At 48.1% G+C, this 17,895-nt stretch overlaps 1 protein-coding gene across 1 annotated transcript in view; it reads left to right on the top strand.

The window, feature by feature from the left end:
• Window positions 1-2,179: 2,179 nt before the first annotated feature.
• LOC107115474 (cytochrome P450 2J2-like) overlaps window positions 2,180-17,895 on the top strand; it is a 59,088-nt gene continuing 43,372 nt past the window's right edge. Inside the window, 1 exon segment of the mRNA XM_015417193.1 lies at window positions 2,180-2,411. Coding sequence (XP_015272679.1) covers window positions 2,241-2,411 — 171 coding nt within the window. The 5' untranslated portion in view covers window positions 2,180-2,240.

The following is a 17,895-nucleotide window of genomic DNA, read 5'->3' as shown; positions in this document are numbered from 1 at the left end:
AAAACCCCCCCCCCTTTTGCCCCCCCCCCCCCAAGCACCAAGAATGCAGAGCATCACTTGCCCCAGAGCCCCTAGCTATACCTTGTGGCTAATAGCCACTGATGGACCTCTGGTGGGGTGTCACGTGATACTGCCACCACTCTGGTTTTAGGATCCCTTGAGGAGGCCTAGAGCACCCTCCCAAGACCTTCAGACCTCCCTTGTTTGGCCAAAATAAGCGTGAGGACCAGGCAGAGTAAACAACAAGGAAAAGGCTTATTTTTACAGGAGATCAGTCCAATATGGGAAACAAAAAAGGTGCAAGGACAATATCAGTAAGGGGTGAAAAGAAAAGAAACCAAATGCTTTAACACGTCCAAACTTACTGTCCCTAGCTCGCTGTCTCAAGTGGGCCTCAGTCTGCTCACCTTTCCTCTCAGGATGAGGGTCTCTTCCTTGTCACAGCCTTCCTTCTGGCTCTGCTCTCTTGGAAGAAAGAACAGCTCTTCTTCTGTACCAGCTCTTTTGTTATAAGTCCACTTTCTCTGTGATTGGCTAAAATTGGTGCCAAAGCCTCTCAGGGGCTTCTGGGAGTTGTAGGCCTGGCCTCCTCCCACTGCTACTCAGGCTCCCGGGGCCCGCCAGGCCTTTGCTTGCACAGCGCAGATCATGACACCCCCTTATCAACTGACCAGTGACTTGCACAGGACAGGAAAGCAAACCATGCATAAGATCTTTTTCATGTGTGAAGCCCAATACAAAGTAAGGCCCATTCTTGGAAAAGAATTGGGAAGCTCACTTCCTCATGAGCTCTGTCCACGCATTATATTGCCGTAGAACTTTGCATCAGGAACAGTACATTGATATTGCAATTTTTTATCTCTTAGAAATAATGATTACATAATTGCACTCCTCTGGCTGGCTTTTTTTTGTGTACCACCACCAGGCTCGTAGCTACAGTGGGGCATTTTGGGGCCTGGCCCCCTGACTCCCTGCCAAGGTCCCACGACTTTCATCCAGCCCTCAGCCCCCATGGCTCTCTGGGCCGCCCAGAGGACTCCCTACCACCTCCCTTTCCCCAAGTGCGGCTTGCTTTCCCACGTAGGCAGGCAGAGTGCGAACACTGCAAAAGTGAGTTTTAATTTTTTTAATTTTATGTTATATTGTGACGTCAGTGCCCCCTGACTTATTTAAAGCCCCCCAAATTATAACATCCTGGCTACGAGCCTGACCACCACTATGGTAATAGGTGTTCACCTTTTGTTTGTGATATAGGTATCCTGCCAACTTACTATCAAAATATAGTTCTAGTGCATTAGTCAGCTGCTGAAGAAAGCATGTTGATATATTGATGGAAGTCTAGGAGCAAATATTTAATCACAAATACTGAGGGTGATTTCACACTAGAGCTGCCTCGATGTTGCGCCGCCGTTTGCCCTGATACTATTGGTCAATTCCACACCCGAAGCCACAGGGCTGCATTTTGACCCTCGGCTTCACCAGATTTCCCCCACAGTTTCGTGACCCTGTTTTTTGAGGATCACGAAATTGTGGAGGAAATCGGGCAAAGCCGCAGGACAAATGCAGCCCCGCAGCTTCGGGTGTGAAACTGACCAATAGTATCAGGGCAAACGACGGCGCAACGTCGAGGCAGCTCTAGTACAAAATCAGCCTGAGATTCAAAACAAAAAAACCCCAGATAGGCCATGGGGAATAGTATGTATGAACAAAACCCAAGCCGGCTCGCGGGGAGGGCGGGGTATAAATGCAATAAATAAATAAATAAATATTATAGGTCTTAACTCTTTCTCTCAAGGGCAGTTCTTGAAAGAGCTCTCTCAGCCCCACCTACCTCACAGGGGGAGGGAAAAGAGATTGTAAGCTGCTCTGAGACTCCTTCAGGTAGTGAAGGGTGGGGTATAAATCCAATCTCCTCCTCCTCCTCCCTCTTATTCACCATGACATTCACTGGAATCAACATCCCAATGAAATACAGCACGCAAGGACTCCTTAACCTCCTTAAACTCCTTAACCTCTCTTCTCCATAAGTAATTAAGCAACCGTATCAGAATTAAACACACGCAACCACAATTCATGCCTGATGACTGCAGTTCAAAATGAGCTGACAACGATCCCAGGTGACTTCATATATATAAAAGGATGTCAACATGAAACAGAGACAAGTGGCAATAATCTGGAAGGAAGGAAAGCCACTATAGGAAGAACATTCAGCCCATCACAGAGAAAAAGAAACACGGACCATGTCGGGAATACAGGCAGTTCTGATTACCTTGCTGCTGTGTCTCCTGATTCTGCTCTTTCTGAAACAACTCCGTTCGCGCAGGTCCTACCCTCCTGGGCCTCTTCGGCTTCCTCTCATCGGAAGCCTTTGGAAATTAGGATTCAGGCTCTCCAAAGATACTTTCATTAAGGTATGTCATTCCATGTAACTAGACGATGTGGTGAAAAGAAGTGAGGACTATTTTTAGTCATTTTCTGGCTGGGCTTTAAACAGGTTGTTTGACATTATTTCATCGTCATGGGTGCAATTTCACATAGAGCCATAGAATCACCGAGTTGGAAGGGGCCGTGGAGGCCATGTAGTCCAACCCCCTGCTCAGTGCAGGATCAGCCTAGAGCATCCCTGACAAGTGTTTGTTTGGGTTAGTGGTTAAGTGTGCAGTTAAGTGTGTAGTGGTTAAGTGTGCGGACTCTAATCTGGGAGAACCGGGTTTGATTCCCCACTCCTCCACTTCCACCTGCTGGATGACCTTGGGCAAGCTATGGTTCTGGCACAGCTGTTCTTGAAAAAGAGCAGTTTCTGTCAAGAGCTCTCTCAGCCCCACCTACCTCCCAGGGTGTCTGGTGTGGGGAGGGGAAGGGAAAGGAGTTTGTAAGCCGCTCTGAGACTCCCTTGGGTAGTGAAGGGCCATGGGGTATAAATCCAATCTCTTCTTCTGTTCTTCTTCATCCAGCCGCTGCTTAAAGACTGTCAGTGAGGGGGAGCTTACCACCTCCCGAGGCAGCTGATTCCACTCTTGCACAACTCTGACTGTAGAAACGTTTTCCCTAAGATCCAGCTGGTACCTTCCTGCCCTTAATTTAAACCCATCCTTGCGAGTCCTCTCCTCTGCTGCCAACAGGAACAGCTCCCTGCCCTCCTCTGAGTGTCCCCCCTCAACCTCCTGTTCTCCAGACTAAACATTCCCAAGTCCCTCAGCCTTTCCTCATAGGGCTTGGTTCAAGAGCTGCACAGAGCTCACTTAAAGAAAATTTTTAGAGCTCTTACCAAGGAAAGCTGCTCTGCCCTCTCTTTGAAGAGGATGTCTGCAAAATATTCTCCACACCAGAGGTTTCAAACTCAATTGTTACAAAGGCCGAATCTGACATAAATGGGACTTTGTCGGGCCGGGCTATAAATATTTTCCAAACCTTCAGGTGGGGCCTGGAGATCTCCTGGAATCACAAGTGTCCTTCAGATGACAGAGCTTGGCTCCCCTTGAGAAAATGGCTCCTTTGGAGGATGGGGTGCATGGAGTTAGTCCTTGCTGACATCCCACCCCCTCCCCTAATTTTGTCACCCCCAGGCCCCTCACCCCAAATCTCCTGGTATTTCCCAACCCAGAGCTGGCAAATAAGGGCGCTTTCACACATGCAGAAATGCAATTTCAGTCCTCTTCAGCTACCATTTGTAAGTGGATTTTGCCATTTCATGCAGTAAAATCCAGTTGCAAAATGTATTGAGAGTGTGGGTAAAAGCACCACTATAGAAGCGGGGGACTACAAAATTTGCGGAGGGGAGGAATCCCATATCCTCTCCCATTGCTGAACCTTCCCCAGCCTAACCACCCACCCTGAAGCCTGGGGATGGCAGTGTCTCAGCCCGTGCAGAGAATGCTAGTTTACTTTCCCCAGACTGCTCTCATGGTCAATACTCTGAACCTAAGACCCAAGGGAAAACGTGAAATGGCTGGGCATTGTAAGCTTCCCTCCCATGTGGAAAGCTAGTCTCAGCGAGGCTGATAAAAGGTAACACAGTAGGACCATATATGGTCTAATTATCTTTTTTAAACCAACGCACTGAACATTAAACTCCAAAATTTTAAAATATATTCATGATGGTACTGAACACCTGAGTCAGATTGAGGTGACGAGAGAGGAGGTCCTAAAACTGATAGACAACTTAAAAACTGATAAATCACCAGGCCCAGATGGCATACATCCAAGAGTTCTGAAAGAACTCAAATGTGAACTTGTGGATCTCCTGAAAAAAATATGTAATCTTTCCTTAAAATCTGCCTCCATTCCTGAGGATTGGAAGGTAGCTAATGTCACTCCCATCTTTAAAAAGGGTTCCAGAGGAGATCAGGGAAATTACAGGCCAGTCAGTCTGATGTCAATACCTGGTAAATTGGTGGAAACCATTATTAAGGAAAGAATTAGTAGGCACATAGATGAACAAAACCTATTGAGGCAGACTCAGCACGGTTTCTGTAAAGGAATATCTTGTCTCACTAACCTGTTAGTGTTCTTTGAGGGGGTGAACAAACATGTGGACAAGGGGGATCCAATAGATATTGTTTACCTTGACTTCCAGAAAGCTTTTGATAAAGTTCCTCATCAAAGGCTCCTAAGTAAGCTCAAAAATCATGGGATAAAAGGACAAGTCCTTTTATGGATCAAAAACTGGCTAATTCATAGAAAACAGAGAGTGAGTATAAATGGGCAATTTTCTCAGTGGAGGGTGGTAAGCAGTGGGGTACCGCAGGGATCAGTACTTGGTCCACTGCTTTTTAACTTGTTTATTAATGATTTGGAGATGGGAGTAAGCAGTGAAGTGGCTAAATTTGCGGATGATACAAAGTTGTTCAGGGTGGTGAAAACCAGTGAGGATTGTGAGGCACTCCAAAGGGATCTGTCAAAGATGGGCAAGTGGGCGTCAACATGGCAAATGGGGTTCAATGTGGCCAAGTGCAAGGTGATGCACATTGGAGCCAAAAATCCTAAATATAAATACACATTGATGGGGTCTGAACTGGCAGAGACAGATCAAGAGAGAGATCTTGGAGTTGTAGTAGATAACTCACTGAAAATGTCGAGACAGTGTGTGACTGCAATAAAGAAGGCCAATGCTATGCTGGGGATTATTAGGAAGGGTATTGAAAACAGATCAGCCAATATCATAATGCCCCTATATAAATCAATGGTGAGACCTCATTTGGAATACTGTGTGCAGTTCTGGGCACCACACCTTAAAAAGGATATTATAGCTTTGGAAAAAGTGCAGAAAAGGGCAACTCGAATGATAAAAGGGTTGGAACACTTTCCCTATGAGGAAAGGTTAAGGCGCTTAGGGCTCTTTAGCTTGGAGAAACGACGACTGAGGGGTGACATGATTGAGGTTTATAAGATTATGCATGGGAAAGAGCAGGTAGAGAAAGAGGTACTTTTCTCCCTTTCTCACAATACAAGAACCCGTGGGCACTCCATGAAATTGCTGAGCGGTCGGGTTAGAACGGATAAAAGGAAGTACTTCTTCACCCAAAGAGTGATTAACACATGGAATTCACTGCCACAGGAAGTGGTGGGTGCTACAAGCATGGACGGCTTCAAAAGGGAATTAGATAAGCATATGGAGCAGAGGTCCATCAGTGGCTATTAGCCACAAGGTATAGATAGGGGCTCTGGGGCAAGTGATGCTCTGTCCTCTTGGTGCTTGGGGGGGGGTCAACAGTGGGAGGGCTTCTAATGTCCTGGCCCCACTGGTGGACCTCCTGATGGCACCTGGTATTTCTGGCCACTGTGTGACACAGAGTGTTGGACGGGATGGGCCTTTGGCTTGATCCAACATTGGCATCTCTTATGTTCTTATGAGGTCACCTGGTATTTTTGGCCACTGTGTGACACAGAGTTTTGGACTGGATCGGCCATTGGCCTGATCCAAGATTGGCCAGTTTGGTGTAGTGGTTAAGTGCGCAGACTCTAATCTGGGAGAACCGGGTTTGTTTCCCTCTCCTCCACATGCACCTGGCTGGATGACCTTGGGCAAGCCATAACTCTGGTCAGAGCTGTTCTTGAAAAAGAGCAGTTTCTGTCAGAGTTCTCTCAGCCCCACCTACCTCACAGGGTGTCTGTTGTGGGGAGGGGAGGGGAAAGGTGTTTGTAAGCCACTCTGAGACACCTTCGGGTAGTGAAGGGCGGGGTATAAATCCAATCTCTTCTTCTTCTTCTTCTCTTATGTTCTTATGTCTACTCAGAGTTGGCAGCAGCCCCGTAGCTAGGGATTTTGGGGGGAGGGGGTCTTGAGGGGGTAATTAAATCCAAGGCTCCAGGGCAAGGGGGGGTTCTGCCCCGGGACTGCAGCTTCCCCTCCACAAGGGCAAGCCTTCCCTGGAGCATCTGGCTCTCCCCCTCTCTGAGAAGCTCCACCGCCCCTTCCCATTTCAACCCTCAGCTCCCTCCCAGGGCTGGGAGAGGTGAGGCGTGGGTTGAGCGGGCTGGCCACGGAGGTGCCATATGCGGGCTCAGCATGCTGGAGCACAGCTGGGTCAGAGGAGGTGCTTGCCTGCCTCCTTGCCTTGCCTGGGCTTTACCATTCATGCTTGCTGCTTGGGTGGCTCTCTCAGCCTCACCTTGATGCCACCGCTACTGGTATCTCCGCCTCTGAAATCACTGCCCTTGTCCTCCTCGTAGATAGGCTGACAGGCAATCAGGGGGAGGGGGCTGGGGGGAGATGGGCCCATAAAAACTGCTAGAGGGGGCGGGTCCTGTTGGCCCCACGGTAGCTACGGGCCTGGTGTGGCAGTGGCTCTCCAGGGTCTCAGGCTGAAGTCTTTCTCATAATAAGCCACAGCCTGGTTCTTTTAACTGGAGGTGCTAGGGATAGAACCCTGCATGCCAAGCAGAGGCTCTTCAATGGAGCCATGACCTGCGTAGCCCAGGCAAAAACCGAATGCTAACTAAACAAACACTACCCCCAAGAAGAATGGAGGGACAGGAAGAAGAAGAAGAAGAAGAAGAAGAAGAAGAAGAAGAAGAAGAAGAAGAAGAAGAAGAAGAAGAAGAAGAAGAGGAGATTGGATTTATACCCCGCCCTTCACTTGGGAGTCTCAGAGCGGTTTACAGACTCCTTTCCCTTCCCCTCCCCACAACAGACACCCTGTGAGGTGGGTGGGGCTGAGAGAACTCTGACACAAACTGCCCTTTTTCAAGGACAGCTGTGCCAGAGCTTGTGACTGACCCAAAGTCACATCAGCAGGTGCAAGTGGAGGAGTGGGGAATCAAACCCGGTTCTCCCAGATTAGAGTCCGCACACTTAACCACTACACCAAACTAGTGATAACCCAGAACTCTAGCAAACCTAGGTGGCTCCTGTGTCTAGCTCAATAAACAGAAGAGAAAAGCCCCCATCAAGATGAAAAACAATATTTGCAGCCAAACACACTTCCCCTCACACAGCAGACTTAAAGAAGTAAACAGCCCCAACGTACTCACATTGCTGCAGCCTCAAGCTCAATTAACACAACAGAAAACCACCCCGAAGCACAGCAACAAACTCCCCCTCACCACCACCACAGCAGTCTTAAAGAATAAACAGCTCTAGCAGACTCACTGGCTGCAGCCTCAAGCTCAATTAACACAACAGAAAACTAACCGGAAGCACAGCAATGTTAACGATCAAGCTCCCTCCCCCTTTACACAGCAGACTTAAAGAAATAAACAGCTCTAGCTGATCCATGTGGCTGGGAACTGGGAAGCTCAGAAGCCCCTCCCTCTACTCCCTGCTCTCAGCGGCAGCTCAGAAGGTTGGGAATGGGCAGGGGAAAGATGGAGGGGAGAGAAGAGAGCCACAGGCTGGATTAAAGCCCTAGGTAGACTAGTTTCAGCCCACAGGCCTTTTCTGTGGCGGCCCCTAACTGGTGGAACGAACTCCTGGAAGACATTACGGCCTTGTGGGACCTTTTGCAGTTCCGCAGGGCCTGTAAAACGGAGCTCTTCCACCAGGCTTTCAAATTGGGTGCCACCTTTAACATCATGGCCCTGGCCCAAACATTAACATCATCCCCGGTGGGGGAGGTGTTAGCCGACGAACGGAAGGTCCAGCGTGTGAGATCAAAAGTCTAGAGCGATCTATTCGGCATCATGGCCTGTAATGGGCCATTCTGACGAGGTGGTGGCAGTGTTGCGTAGCAAATGAGAAAGCTGACGACATCAAGCCACGCCGAGGAAGAATGCCGTTGGAACATGTCTGAAGCTTACAGCTGGATAAACTCCCCGTCGGCTGCAAAATGTGTGCGATTTAAAGATATATGTTGTCCTCCCTTACCCCTATCATTGTTAGTCACTTGTGAATACATGAGTAACTGTAATTCGCTCAGAGCCAGCAGCTCTGCAAGGATTGAGAGATTAATAAATCAAAAGATTATTATTATTATAATCATCATCATCATCATCATCATTATTATCATTATTATCATCATTATCACCAACCTGATGACCAACAGCCTGGCAGGAGCCTGGACCAAGGGGTGGGCAGCCATTCAAATGCTGATAGAACGCTGCCATCTTTTATTATATCTATGTTCTGAGTAGATATGGTTTTACGTACTGTGATTTTAACTTAATTTTGTTTACGGCATATTCTGGAATTTTAACGTATATATTTATATGTGTGATCTGTAAGCCGCCCTGAGCTTGCTACGGCAAGGAGGGCGGGATAAAAATTGAACAAATAAAAAAAAACAACCTGTTTTCTTTGGTGGTGATCTCTGTTTGTTGTTGTTCAGTCCGACTCTTTGCGACCCCATGGACCATCTCCCGCCAGGCCCTCCTGTCTTCCACCGTCTTCTGAAGTTGGCTCAATTTCATGTTCATTGCATCGATGACACTGTCTAACCATCTCATCCTTTGCCGTCCCCGTCTTCTTTGACCTTCAATCTTTCCCAGCATCAGGGTCTTCTCCAGTGAGTGCTCCCTTCTCATTGAGTGGCCAAAGTATTTGAGCTTCAGTTTCATTATCTGGCCTTCCAGGGAACAGTAAGGGTTGATTTCTTTTAGGATTGACTGATTCGATCTCCTTGCAGTCCAAGGGACTCTCAAGAGTCTTCTCCAGCACCATAGTTCAAAAGAATCTATTCTTCAGCACTCGGCCTTCCTTATAGTCCAACTCTCGCAGCCATACATGACTACTGGGAATACCATTGCTTTGACCATGCGGACTTTTGTTGGCAGGGTGATGTCTCTACTTTTTATCATGCTGTTTAGGTTCGCCATCGCTTTCCTCCCAAGGAGCAGGCGTCTTTTAATTTCATGGCTGCAGTCACAGTCTGCGGTGATTTGATGACTAGGGAGCCATGTACCTGATGTTATCTGCAGGTCGTCTTGAAGAAACAGGCTCTGAAGAACTGCTCTTCCAAAAGCAGCATCAGTTTTAGCACAGTGCATCACCACCAGGAACTTCTCAAAGGCTGAAGTCAGTGAACCAATAGCAGACCTGCAGAGATATGTCACCAAGTATCTGGAGAAAGTGGCAGAATCAGGAGCCATAATGACCCTTTCACAGTACTAGCTTGCTTGATACGTTCGCATCAAACTTTAAAGCCAGGCATCTTTCCCGGCATTTGAAAGACATGTTTGCACTCACTGGAGAAAACCCTGATGCTGGGAAAGATTGAAGGTCAAAGAAGACGAGGGCGGCAAAGGATGAGATGGTTAGACAGTGTCATAGATGCAACGAACATGAAATTGAGCAAACTTCAGAGGACGACAGGAAGGCCTGGCGTGATCTGGTCTATGGGGTCGCAAAGAGTTGGACTTGACTGTGCGACTGAACAATAACAAGGTCTGGAGTAGCAAAAAAAAGATTTATTTTTTAACCTTCCTGAAGTCATAGCACATTGGAGGCAAAATACAAGTCCACTAAGCGACTCCTCTAATGTCCTTCCATTCAGGAAAAATGGAGGGGACACATTCTTAGCTAAAGTCACATAAAGGAGAAAAGTGACATCTGGCATAAGTTTGCATTTGGTATGGTTTTGAAACAAAACTTTCCCGAGGGGTCAGAGGACAATGACTGACCCTCAATGTGTGTGAGAGTAAAGTACCATCAAGCTGTGGGTGACTTATGGTGGCCCTATAGGGTTGCAAAATAGTAAAAGGCCCAGCCTCACCTTTAAGACTAACAAACTTTATTGTAGCATAAGCTTTGGAGCAGGGGTGGCCAAACTGTGGCTCAGGAGCCACTTGCAGCTATTTCATATCTATTGTGCGGCTCCCGGCAGGGCGGCTGGGGAAGCTAGATATCATTAGCAAACAAGTATCGAGCTTCCTGTTGAGGTTAGAGCCCTGCGGGACTTGTCACAGTTCCGCAGGGCCGTGAAAACAGAACTTTTCAGGCAGGCGTTCCGATAGGAGAGATGTCTTACCAGCAGCGCCCTCTGTGAACTCCGATCCAATACGACCTAACGAGGGGGCACCGCTGAATGTGTCCTTAAACTGCACTTTAGTTTTATCGCCATCTAATGAATGTTTTATACTGATTGGCTGTGTTTTAACTGATGCCTTGTATTTATATTTTATTGTGTATGTATACTGCTTGTCAATTTTTGGAAGCCGCCCTGAGCCTGCCTGGCGGGGAGGGCGGGGTAAAAGTGAAATAAATACATAAATAAATATCATTGGACAGATAAATATTATTACCAATATCTGCTCATTTAATAAAAAGCGGTCTCATTTTTTGGGCAGTCTCATCTGATAAAAGGCAAATTTGCATATTTCCCAGTAAAAACGTGACGTATTTGTTCAAGTCTTGCGGCTCTCAAACATCTGACGTTTATCCTATGTGACTCTTACATTAAGCAAGTTTGGCCACCTCCTTTCTCCAAGGTCAGGGACAGAGGGTGGCACTAGAGGGGAGGGTTTCACCACCATACCCACTGGTATGTGGATTCCCCCTGGGGGCTATCCTCTCCCCAATGTTATTCAATTTCTTTATGCACCCCCTTGCCCTGCTGGGACAGAATCTGCTGATGAGCGGTTGGTCGGTGGCCACCCCAGAAAATCTGGCCAGGGGTTTGGAGGCCGTGGTTGGTGAGTTAAAACAGAGCAGGCTGAAACTAAGTCCATCAAAGACAGAGGTCCTGTGGTTGGGCTGGGGGTGGTGCTGGGACTGCTCGCCAACTCCCCTCTCTTGATGGGGTGCCATTAACAGTGGGACCATCGTCAAGAGCTTGGGAGTGATCCGGGATGCCTCCCTTTCAATGGAGGCCCAGGTCACAAAGGTGATTAAGCTGGCGTTTTTCCACCTTTGCCCGGTTAAATAGTTGGTCCCGTACCTGTCGCCCTCTGACCTCGCCACAGTGATCCATGCAACAGTCAACTCCAGGCTGCATTACTGTAACTCACTCTACATAGGGCTTCCCTCAAGGTTGATCCAGAAAATGCAACTGGTCAGTTTGGAGAAAGTCGCCAGATTGCTCGTATCTGTGCGTCCAACCACATGTCTCCTGGATCGTGCCCTTCTTGGCTCATTAAGGCGGGCCATGAGGGGTTTCGAGGTGCCATACGGGAGATTGTTAACAAGTCCCTCACTAAGGGACGGTTCCCTGAGGCACTTAAGGAGGCGATGGTCCGCCCTCTCCTGAAAAAAACAACTCTGGACTCGGCCGAATTGGCCAACTATCGGCCGGTGTCTAACTTGCCCTATTTGGGCAAGCTGATCGAGAGGGTGGTGGCGACACAGCTGCAGAGCTTTCTGGAGGACACTTCTGTCCTGGATCCATTTCAGTCTGGCCTTCACCCTGGCCATGGGACGGAGACGGCACTGGTTGCCCTTACTGACGAACTCCGGAGGCATCTGGATCGAGGCGGTGTGGCGGCACTGGTGTTGTTAGACCTGTCGGCTGCGTTTGACACGGTCGACCACCAGCTGCTGATCCACCGCCTCGCCAACATGGGGATACAGGGGCTTGCTCTTCAGTGGCTCGCCTCCTTCCTCCAAGGTCGGGGACAGAGGGTGGTGATAGGGGAACAGCAGTCCCGGAGGCATCCACTTGAATGCAGTGTGCCTCAGGGGGCAGTGCTTTCCCCGATGTTGTTTAACATCTTCATGCGCCCCCTCGCCCAGATTGCCAGGAGGTATGGGCTGGGTTGTCATCAGTATGCAGATGACACCCAGCTCTATCTGATGTTGGGTGGCCGGTCGGGCTCCGACCCGGAAGATCTGAACCAGGGAGTACAAGCCGTGGCTGGGTGGCTCAGGCTGAGCCAGTTGAAATTATATGGCCTATATATGGCCCTATATGGCCAGTGAAGACGGAGGTCCTGGGCCTAAGCCGGAACGGTACGGGGTTGGGGCTCCCTCTCCCGACCTTTGATGGGGTGCCTTTGGTGCCAGCGTCGGAGGTTAGGAGTTTGGGAGTGCTCTTGGATTCCTCCTTAACTATGGAGGCCCAGGTAGCAGCCACTGCCAGATCTGCTTTCTACCATCTGAGGCAGGTTCGGCAGTTGGCTCCCTTTCTCGACCGTGACGACCTGGCTACAATGATCCATGTGACGGTCACCTAAGGTTAGACTACTGTAACGCTCTCTACATGGGGCTGCCTTTGTTGCTGATCCAGAAGCTGCAGCTAGTGCAGAATGCGGCGGCCAGGTTGCTGTTGGGCCTCCCCAAGTGGGAGCACATCCAACCTGGGTTGAAGGCGCTGCACTGGCTGCCAATAGCATACCGAATCTGCTTCAAAGTGCTGGTACTTACCTTTAAAGCCCTATATGGCCAGGGTCCGACCTACCTGAGGGGACTGCCTTTCCCCATATATACCCCCAAGAGCACTTCGATCGGGGACCCAAAACCACTTGGTGATTCCAGGTCCCCGAGAGGTAAAACTTGCTGCGACCAGGGCTAGATCCTTTTCAGTGGCGGCCCCTACCTGGTGGAACGAGCTCCCGGAGGAGATCAGGGCACTGCGGGATCCTATGCAGTTCCACAGGGCCTGCAAGACGGAGCTCTTCCGCCAGGCTTTCACATAGGGGCCGCCGCTGCCACCACCACCAACGGTGGCAATACCATCGGGTCGCGGGATCGCCCTGGGAAGCCCAGCCACATGTGACATTAACAACGTGGATTGGTATGAATGATCAACTGGACAGTGAGACCCCAATGGGGCTGGTTTGAAGATAACCACTCAAGACCATCTTGATTGAAAGCACTTTATTATTATTGTCATTAGTGTTATTATTGTTATAATTGTGAATTTATTGTTTTATTGGGTTCTATATATGGGCTTGTGCCCCTTGTAAGCCGCCCTGAGCCCGCTTGCGGGGAGGGCGGGGTAAAATGCTTAAAATAAATAAATATAAATATAAATATATGCAGCTGCAAGGGTGTTGACAAGAACACCCTTTAGAACACATATCAAACTGGTGCTTTATCAGCTGCACTGGCTGCAGATTTAGGACTGGATTTAAGTTCATGGTTTTGCTGACCCTCAAATCCCTTAATGATCAGGGACCAGCATACCTTCGAAACCACCTGTCCTGATATGTCCCCTGTAGAGCGTTATGCTCAAGTGATCAAAATCTGCTGGTGGTTCCTGGCCCAAAGAGCATCTGGCTGTCCTCAACCAGGGCCTTTTTGGCCCCAGCTCAGCCTGGTGGAACACTCTTCCAGGAGAGATTGGGGTCCTGTGGGATCTGGTACAATTCCTCATGGCCTACTATTGTGTAGTGGGTTAACCGCATGGCAAGGCTGCTGCGGTTCGCGTATTATTCTGCACGCTTACTGCTACACAACAAAGACCAGGGGAAAACGGCCCGTGGGCCAACTATATACACATATGGGGACACCCCCTAAGTCCCATTGGTGGGTTTGAATCTCCTGCCAACGTCCCATTGGTCCCTCGGTGGAGAGACCAGGAGCCTTGTCCCATTGTTCCTCCAGAGTCAAGCTCTGGGGTATTCGCTGACCTCTGGTGGCAGTCAGCGGACACAACACCTACAAAACAAAGTTGTTCTGCCAGGCCTATGGTTGAGGGCAGTACCGGGCCCCTAGCTGGTAGGTTACAGCTAGAGTCTGGCCTCCCCGTTCTTAACTTCCCCCCTGCTTTCCCTCCCTTCTTCCCTTCTCAGTCGTTCTGTATATTTCCCCCCCCCCCCTATGAATGTTACAACTTCTTCACCTGGAAATCTGTGACATTTTGGTGTTTTGTTTTTTTTTATAAATTTATTTATATTTTTCCAACAAAAAAGAAATTCAGTTTCATTTCTTTTATACATATCATTTTCCGGAGTGTTCGTTATACATTTTTTTCAAACCACTTATATACTTTAAACCATTTTTTCTTATAAATGTTATCATCTCTTCCTGCTAATCTGTCCATTTCTGCTATTTCGAATATTTTTTCCAATATTTCCTCTTTTTTAGGTAGCATATCTGATTTCCATTTTTTTGCTATGAGAATTCTGCTTGTCGTGAGGATATATAACATAATACATTTATCATCTTTACCTATTTTATCTGGCAGCATATTAAGCAAATAACTTTCAGGTATGAGCTGCAGCTCTACTTCTAAGATCTCTTTTATCATTTTTTTTACCATTTTCCAGAAATTTATTATTTTATCACACCTCCACCATATATGATGTACTATCCTATCCTATCAGACATTTTGGTGTTTTTTGACATCATTTTAAGCCCCATCAATTTGACAGTCCCTCTTCTAATTGCCATCCATATGAAAATCGGAATGTACAAAACAATGCCAAGACCATTCACAGCACTGGAAAGGGAAAAGAACAACAATCCTCCCCCACACACTTCTTCTTAAAGGATCCATTTTAATCCATTTAACATCTCAAACTTCTGGACGTGACAGCTAAGAATATAGAAACAAGCATTATGCTAATGTAGATGAATAGTTCAGATTCAGCGTTTTGGAAAAGGAAGTCAGGGAGGGACAAAAGAGCTCCATACATACTGACTAATTAACAATTTCTCCACATAATTGTGAACTCCTGCCACATGTATACCTATCAGCTGGATCTCATTGCCTGGGCAGTAATGCTTGAATTCTGGGAGAACAGGAAATGTGGAGCTGAAATGGTGTGTTCATTCTTAGTGATATAAACCTTTGTGGACACCTCTTATGAATGATTTTTTCCTCCTATAGATGGAAAGAGGCAACTTTCTCTCTGACAAATTCCAAACTTTAAGGAGTGTGAGACCGATTTCACGCAACAGCTGCGCTGTGGTTGCGCCTCCCTTTGCCCCGCTTCTATTGGTCAATTTTACACCCGAACCCACGCAGCCGCATTTTGACCAGCAGCTTCGCCCAATTTCCCCCGCAGTTTTGTGATCCTGTTTTTTGAGGATTCAGTGCCTTAACCACTTGATACACCAATAGGGAAGCAAGGATCCTAGAGTAGACCAATGGACAGATAAGGACTTGTAAATAGCCTATCGTTGGGAGTGGGTGCGTGTGGGGTGTTACCATTTGCATGCATACAGGGATCATTTCGTAGAAAAAGAGGCACAGGAGCTCATTAGCATAATTCATTAGCATAACTTATTTGCATATGCCACTCCCCCTGACATCACCGGAAGTGTGCCAGAAGGCTACACCCACCACTCAGGCTCCACTGGACTGTTTTGGATTGCTAGCTATTGGGGGTGGGGGAATGTGTAGATCTGTCCTCGCAGAGGAGGGAGAGCTTGTACCTGAATAAAACTTGGTCTTAAAGGTGCCACTGGATTGTTTTGGCCCGGGAGGTGGGGGGGGGGGCTCTGCAGCTTACCTGGCTGCTTCTTGCTCTGACTGAGGGCTGCTGGGAGCAGGGTGTGGGACTTGTTGCATGTGCCCGCCTCTAGGCTCTTTACTGCCGGAGCTCCGCTCCTGGCGGTCCTGCAGGAAATGACCCCTGCATGCATATAACCTGGCTTTGGCCAGGGGCTTTCAGTCTTTCTTTTCTGTCTTGCTGAAATCACTAATAAATATGAGCTGATCACTGAACGCGTTTGAACCCAGTACATTTCACTTTTATTCAATCAGGACTTCCTGTCTCCAGAAGCAGAATCATTCTGGTTCCTTAGAGACGAAGACAGTCAAAGTGCTCTGCATGTGGCAGAATTTCTAGCAGGTGTTGTCAAATCACCTGACAACTTTTGCAGTTTTGTTGTTCAGTCACAAAGTCGAGTCCAACTCTTTGCGACCCCATGGACCAGATCACGCCAGGCCTTCCTGTCTTCCACTGTCCTCTGAAGTTTGCTCAATTTCATGTTCGTTGCATCTATGACACTGTCTAGCCATCTCATCCTTTGCCGTCCCCGTCTTCTTTGACCTTCAATCTTTCCCAGCATCAGGGTCTTCTCCAGTGAGTGCTCTCTTCTCATTTGGTGGCCAAAGTATTTGAGCTTCAGTTTCATTATCTGGCCTTCCAGGGAACAGTAAGGGTTGATTGACTGATTTGATCTTCTTGCAGTCCAAGGGACTCTCATAGTTCAAAAGAATCTATTCTTCAGCGCTCGGCCTTCCTTATAGTCCAACTCTCACAGCCATACATGACTACTTTTGCAGTAGCAACCTTTAAATTCTTCCATAGTTTCCCATGAAACGAGGTTGATTGTGGGATGGGGGTTGGCTGTTTATGACCCTGGTTGCAAAAACAGTAAAAAAGACAACAAGAATAAAAACAGGCAAAGGACCCCATTGATATTTGAGAAGAAACCTGACTGAAGGAACATTCTACAAAGTGGGGAGGCAGCGAAGTACGAAAAATCTTAACGGACCTGTAATTAAAAAAGTCAACATTCACTTGAGGAAGAACAGGAGATTGGATTTATATCCCACCCTTCACTACCCAAAGGAGTCTCAGAGCGGCTTACAAACTCCTTTCCCTTCCCCTCCCCACAACAGACACCCTGTGAGGTAGGTGGGGCTGAGAGAGCTCTGACAGAGACTGCTCTTTTTCAAGAACAGCTCTGACAGAACTATGGCTTGCCCAAGGTCATCCAGCAGGTGCAAGTGGAGGAGTGGGGAATCAAACCCGGTGTAACAGGCCGGATTAACCCCTCGGCCAGAGTAACCCCGAGGTTACAGGCCAGATTCACCTCCCCCTGGGCCAGGCCAAAGTAACCCCGGGGGTTAGTCCAGACGGGGGGTTACTCTGGGCTAGCCCATACTAAATGATCATGCTTGTTTCCAAGATAAAGTGCATGCTCTGTTGTTGACTGCAGATTGAAGCTTGCGGGATAGGTCAACCATTCCATGGAGTGACCAGCTTTTGTGTGGATGAGGATGTCGCAACTCAGCAGATTCGCTGTGGCCATGATCTCTGCATCAGTTGCCCAGACTCCATCATGAGAGATGCCAGAAGTGCTCACATATTCACTCACATTCCGGTTCAAGTAGTCCTGTAGTTTCTCTGTCAAGTCAGTGTTCATGTGGTGGATGACTTTATTTCTAAGAAGGGAGTGGTTGTCCTCTGATCCTGTCAGGATGTAGCTGATGGCCCGGAAGTAGCAGTTCCCATCACCTTTGGTTTTATACGTACGCCGTGGATGCCCAAGCTCCCACAGTACACAACCTTTACAAATGAAAGGCCAAGAGTGGTGCTAAGATACTTTCTTACAGAACTTGGTAGTGGTTTGAAAGTCTTCATCTGCTGGCGTCTCTGTGAGATGTTGATGTCATCATTGTCTGGTCCCTCACGTGGTCTTTTGAGTGTCTTCTGCTTCAGGCTGTCATTTGCAGAGTCACTGTGATAATCATCATGGGACTTGGGTGCCTTCCTTGGCCTGAGTCCTGTGGGTCTCTGGGTCAGGTTATAAGTGGGGTGCCCTCGGTATTGGGGCTTCCCAAGAGTAAAAGGCAGTGCCTCTGGCAACAGAAGGTGGTTCTCTCTGGTTATTGGGGAAGTATCTCT

Source organism: Gekko japonicus, unplaced genomic scaffold (assembly GCF_001447785.1).
Source record: "Gekko japonicus isolate JY-2015 unplaced genomic scaffold, Gekko_japonicus_V1.1 scaffold1341, whole genome shotgun sequence".
In the NCBI taxonomy this organism is placed as follows: Eukaryota; Metazoa; Chordata; class Lepidosauria; order Squamata; family Gekkonidae; genus Gekko; species Gekko japonicus.
The sequence above is the reverse complement of the archived record's forward strand: the minus strand, read 5'-3'. Positions and strand labels throughout refer to the sequence as shown.